This window comes from Quercus lobata, chromosome 8, assembly GCF_001633185.2.
Source record: "Quercus lobata isolate SW786 chromosome 8, ValleyOak3.0 Primary Assembly, whole genome shotgun sequence".
NCBI lineage: Eukaryota > Viridiplantae > Streptophyta > Magnoliopsida > Fagales > Fagaceae > Quercus > Quercus lobata.
In genome coordinates this window covers 58551002-58556737 of record NC_044911.1, presented here as the reverse complement: position 1 = coordinate 58556737, position 5736 = coordinate 58551002, and the positions used below count along the sequence as shown (strand labels likewise).

The following is a 5736-nucleotide window of genomic DNA, read 5'->3' as shown; positions in this document are numbered from 1 at the left end:
CAACATAGAGCTTGGCCATAAGGTGATGGGTTTTAATTCTCATGACAACATTTCCTTTTGTTGATACTCATTTTCGTGACACATTCTCTATAAGCCCAACTCAATCAAGCCCGATCTCATTATGGGCCCAATTTATGTATTATATATATATTTTATTCTTTTAAGCATGGCCCAAGCCCATGCAACATATTAGAGAAATTGAGGAAGTGTGGTTTGGAGGGTATGGGTCAGTTCTTTTTAAACCTTTTGCATGAGACCAGCCCATACATGCTACCTAGTGGGTAAAGGACACTGGTAGTACCTCTGGCTCATAGAGGAGGTCTTATCCCCGAAATTTTCACCCCAAAATAGCTTTTATACTCTAACTGACTATGGCTCAAAGTTTCTACCTAAACGCTTTTGTCTCTTTAAAAATAGTTGGCTCTCATTAGCCAACTCCAGCTTTTAGCCCTCACTTAGGTGAGCCTGCCAAGAGTCTAGAGCAACTAAAAATGAGGAGCCAATGGGGGCTTAGTCAAATATTTCTCAAATTATGCATAAAGTAAGTTAACTCTTTTATCCAATTAAAGCAAATCTGAACCAAACATCAATTTAACACCTGGGAGGTCCAAAGCCTCATCTTTAGCCTAAAGACCAATCATTAAGGACACCTAAAAGCTGCTATAAACTCCTCCTTCAGTTCAAAACAAAGCCAACTACGTTTTCTCCTTAGAGCTAAAACTTGAGAGCAAAAGCCCACTCAGCCAGCTAACATCCTCACAATTCTAAAGCTTTGGGTGAAAATATGGGTACAGGGAAACCTTCTTTCTCTTCCTCATAACCTCTCTCAATTTTCTCTTCTCGCTAACTATGGTTCGAAGTTTTGAGCCTATGTTGTTTTTATACATTTTTCAACATTTTTGTTATTGGCATTTTGATTTCTCTCTTGTTAAAGCACCATTAACCTTTTGTTCATTATACATTTGAAATTTTGGACTGGATTCTTCACAAATAAATACTTCTAAAGAACCCAAGGGGAGATTTGGGCTAATCTTGCATTTTTAGATTTTTAGCCCTTGTTGCAAATATCACCGACACCTTTCAAGTCACCAAGTTTCACATGAATGGTTTTTGCTAGTATTTTTCTGCTTCCTAAACTTCTTGCATTTCAATTTTTAATAGTCTCTCTATTCAAGGAAAATTTGTGATGTTTGTTCAACATTAGGTAAACAAGTTGTGTCTTGTATCCATTTTCCAAGTCTATTATTTAACTTAGCTCTGCTTATAATTAAATTTCTAGCTCAGCCCCTCCTCCTATCCCTAGTCATCTTCCAGCACCTCATTGTTGAGGTCATCATAAAATGATATCAAAGAATTAATGACTAACAGAAACTTACATATACTTGCATTGCATCTCATTTTGATGAAACATAATGTTGCTTGAGAGAGAGAGAGAGTATTACCCTTTACATGCCACACAAGAATATGAGTAATAGTAACTAACATTTAAAATATATTTGCAACAATAATAATAAAAATAAATAAATAAATAACATTGTTTTTGCAATGCCACAGAACTCCTGTCATGCACTTAGGTTGCCATTTGACTTCCTGTTTCAGCTTCCATTCTCAGGAGAAAAACATCAGTCAGAACAGTCTTCGACTGCAGAGAAGCATTGAGCAATTTCACACCCTAGCAATAAACCACATAATTAAGGAGCAAAATAATTATTAATTATATTTAGATCTTTGAGATATTAAATCTCCACTTAGAAATAGACATATTTCAAACTGAAAATTCAACATAGAAAAAAAAAGTCTTTATATTTTTAGATGAACGGTGTTAAGGGGAAAAACAGAGGCAATGAAATATTTAATATTTCAATATAAATTAAACTATAATAAGTTAAGATCAAATGAGAATTGACACACAAAACATGCATGTACCGGCTAGAATTAAAGACCCTTTGATAATTAAGTAGTTCACAGTAGACATCACGAAACATTATTTCAAAATTTCGTTTCTCTTAATATCCTGGTTTAGAACGGAAAGTAATAAAAGAAGGAAACAAAGAAAATAGAATTAATTACATACCTCATCCATGCCCAAATTGGCAACTTTCTCCTCAAGAGCCCCTATTTCCTTGACATTGAAAGTGTTAAGCAGAGTGATAGTACTAGAGATAATGGACATGGGTTTAATCTCCAGATCATCCATCACCATGTATGAAACCAGGCCTTTTACGTAGCCTTCCTCACTGGAGGACTCCATATTTGTTGCGCTTGGTTGGTCTACGAAACTTAACTCTCTGCTCATAGCAAGCTTGCACGAGGGACAGATTGAGCTTAAATCATAGGCCACATATTTACCACATTGTCGGCTGTAATCATTAGAACACCGGTAGAATTTAGTGGATATGGATGATTCAATGTTTGGTAATAGGCGAGGGACACTACCAGCAGTACTATCATAGATGTGTATTTTGGGTTTTAGGATAGTCTCTTTCTTCGCGTATGGTTTAAGGTAAGAACTACTCAAATTTTCAATGCTCACATAAATGTTATGGAAGCTGCCCACCATTTCTGGCTTTTTGAGAAGCGGCATGTAAGAACCGACCGGAAGGACCAGAATGTGAAAGAGGAAGTCGATGAAATCCTTGCCCGCTTCTGCATAAAGTACTCTTTGGTTTTCTCTGTCTATTAGAAGTTTCAAACTCACTTTGGTTTCTTCCATGGACTCTGTCTAACCTTGGTTTTTTTCGAATACACTGACTGGACAACTTATGTTCATGTTGCTTGGCGGACCATATTAAGAAATCCCGGGTTATGATTAGCTATGGTACGGGCTGAGATCCTTGAATTAAAAAAGAAAAAAAAAAAGAGGAATACTGAAAAAATCTGACTATTGGTGAACCACGGTTCATTGTCAGTCACAGGTTGAGGACTAGGAAAAGTACTGATTGTGAATTTGTGAATAAATCTCTTTGCTTTTCTTATTCTTCCATGTACAAGAAGGGTTTCGCAAATTCCGAAACCTTTCTTTTTCTTTGTAAAGATAAAGTAATCAGCACATACCCTTTTGTAAGCCTCAATCTTTCAGTCAATTTATAAGCCAAAAAAAAAAAATCTTTCAGTCAATTTAGTGAAAAATATATTAAAGAAAGAGAAAAAAGCTTTCGTGGAGTCAAGAGGCAAATAAAGCAATAGTCTGTATATATGTATGAGGAAAATATTTATATTCAAATAAAACATGCAACATTTTCATCATCTTTACATTTTTATTTAAATATAAAACATGTAACATATAAAATCAAATAAATATTACGTCTCACTTTCACGTAAAAATGAAAGATAATAAGATATGGACACCCGTAGTAATTACTGTCTTCCCACACATTCATCTCCATAAACAATCAAGCTTACCCAATCTCTGAAACTTGCAAAACCCATTGAAGCAATCCAAAGCAGCCACCATTTCCATAGGGCCCATTCACCTATGAGGATCATAGACCCTTAAACCATCAAAATTTCTAGTCCATTCCAAAGCCAATGCATAAACCCAATTACACGACTTGAAACTTGGGAGAATTACAATTTATCATTCTAAATTATACTCCAGATTACACTTTGCACCCTAAACATTTCGAATATACATTTTACATCCTAAACTATGACCCTTGTAACACTTTGCACCCCGACGTTAAGTTCGCTGTTAACTTGGCTAGAAAAATATGATATCATGTGAAAAAACCCAATTACTCCCCTTCTCAATCCCTTAAAAACAAAGAATAAATCACACTTTACCACCATAAACTATATTCTTAATTATACTTTACACCCTAAACTTTGGATTTTCATCCAAATTAACAGTAAATTTAATGTCAGGGTGCAAAGTGTAATAAGAATTATAGTTTAGGGTGCAAAATTTGCATTCAAAAAGTTTAGAAAGCAAAGTGTAATAAGGGTATAGTTTAGGGTTATAAAGTGTAATTTCTCCCTTGAGGTCCCTCAACTCCAAATTGTGTGAACACTTTGTCATTTGTCACCTCCTTCTCCTTACTTTTCTTCCATTCAAAATTAGTTGTGCTTCAGGATTGGGTTAGTCCATGAGAGTTGATGTGGCACAAACTTAGGTAAAATGACACCATGCCATCAAGTAAAATTGTTCAAATTAAGTAAATTAATGTGTGAACTAATTTCTATGCCATCTAAGCAAATTCCATTTAAATTTTAACAATAAGAGTAACATTTAAATCAAATACAAATTAAATGAACTACAGTGACACCTAGAATTGACAAGATGTGGCCAAATAGTAGTCATTTTGTACACCCGGGTTCTTTTTTTTACTAAAGAAGGTAGAATTGATATATTAAAAAATGGCAAGAGTACAAAAGTATAAGAATAGGGTCCTGAGCCACAACAGGCCTATCCGCCTAGACTACAGGACAAGAAGCAAGCCAAACACTGCCACAAACAGAAGACATAACTAAAGGAAATAAATAAAAAATTAAAAAAGTGCAGCAGGCCAAGACAATGACTAAAGCAAATAATAAAAAATTGAAAAAGCTGTCTTATGCCAAATCAAGTTCTCTGGTTGGCCATCAACATTTGATACTCATGCATGAGAGACCTTGCATTACGTAAAATAGCCATTGGGTGAGCTTGGCTATCCTCAAAACAGAACTTGTTCCTGACGTTCCATATAGCCCAAGTTATCATTGCCCACTCTGTCAACTCATCCCGAGTCAGCCGCTGCAGCATGCTACGAGTCAACAGGAAAAAATCGGGGACCACAGCTGAGCTCTTCTGTATTTTTCCTTTGACCAAGGCCCAGACATTACTAGCAAATGGGCATTCCCAAAGGATTTGCACACCTGTTTCGGCTTGCTGGTTACACACGCTGCATGTCGAAGCTACGTGCACTCTCTTCATGTGAAGGTTGTCACGGGTAGGTAGTATGTTAGAGCAAGCCCGCCAAAGGAACGTACACACTTTTGGAGGAGCATTGAGGGACCACACTGCCTTCCACAGTTTTCCATCAGCTATAGCATTTGAGTGGTCACCAAATGAGGGGTGTAGCACATGTAGAGCCACCAGGTACGTCGATTTAACAGAGAAAACATTGGCTTTATTCTCCTTCCATACTAGTGTATCGTTCGCCTGCATGTTTGGCATGGGTATGCTTAAGATATCAGCGCAAGTATGGGGCTCAAACCAATACGCCAACTTAGCTCTGTCCCACTGACCCGTTTCCAAGTCCACCAACTCCCTTACTTTCATCGGCCTTGGTCCATCCCTGCAAAGGCACGGGGGTCTTGGTAGCCATTGGTGACCAAAAATATTTATTAGGGCTCCACTACCCACCTTCCATATAGACCCTGCCAAAACAATATCCCTAGCTTTTAGCAAACTTCTCCACACATACGACGGATTACTTCCTAGTTCAGCTTCCACGAAGGAGACACTAGGGAAATATCGAGCCTTATACACTCTGAAGAACAGGGAGTTTTGGTGGTTGAGCAACCTCCACGCCTGTTTCGCCAACATTGCCAGGTTGAAGGCATGAATATCTCGAAAGGCCATACCTCCAGTTTTCTTTGGATCACACAGTCGTTTCCAATTAATCCAGTGTATTTTCTTCTCGTTACTCGTCTGTCCCCACCAATACCTTGCCATGATTGAGTTAATATCATTACAAAGAGCTTTTGGCAGTTGGAACAAACTCATCGAATATGTCGGAATCGCCTGTGCTACAG

General features: G+C 37.3%; 1 protein-coding gene across 2 annotated transcripts; it reads right to left on the bottom strand.

Moving 5' to 3' along the window:
- Positions 1-922: 922 nt before the first annotated feature.
- On the bottom strand, positions 923-3034 carry LOC115958024. 2 transcript variants are annotated; one of them, XM_031076384.1, is made up of 2 exons: positions 2075-3034; positions 923-1672 (listed from the first exon to the last, which is right to left on the bottom strand). In XM_031076384.1, exons 1-2 carry the CDS (start codon positions 2711-2713, stop codon positions 1571-1573), a joined length of 741 nt encoding a protein of 246 aa, XP_030932244.1. In that variant the 5' UTR covers positions 2714-3034; the 3' UTR covers positions 923-1570. The 2 variants fall into 2 exon arrangements, with proteins under 2 accessions (XP_030932244.1, XP_030932245.1); XM_031076385.1 differs by having other exon boundaries at positions 923-1642.
- Positions 3035-5736: the final 2702 nt, after the last annotated feature.

Bases quoted from the DNA above. Each gene is read 5' to 3' on its own strand.
- LOC115958024 (XM_031076384.1), bottom strand. From the start codon at position 2,713: ATGGAAGAAACCAAAGTGAGTTTGAAACTTCTAATAGACAGAGAAAAC. The intron at 1,673-2,074 runs GTATGTAATTAA...GTTTATTGCTAG, and splicing joins CCAATTTGGGCATGGATGAG to GGTGTGAAATTGCTCAATGC.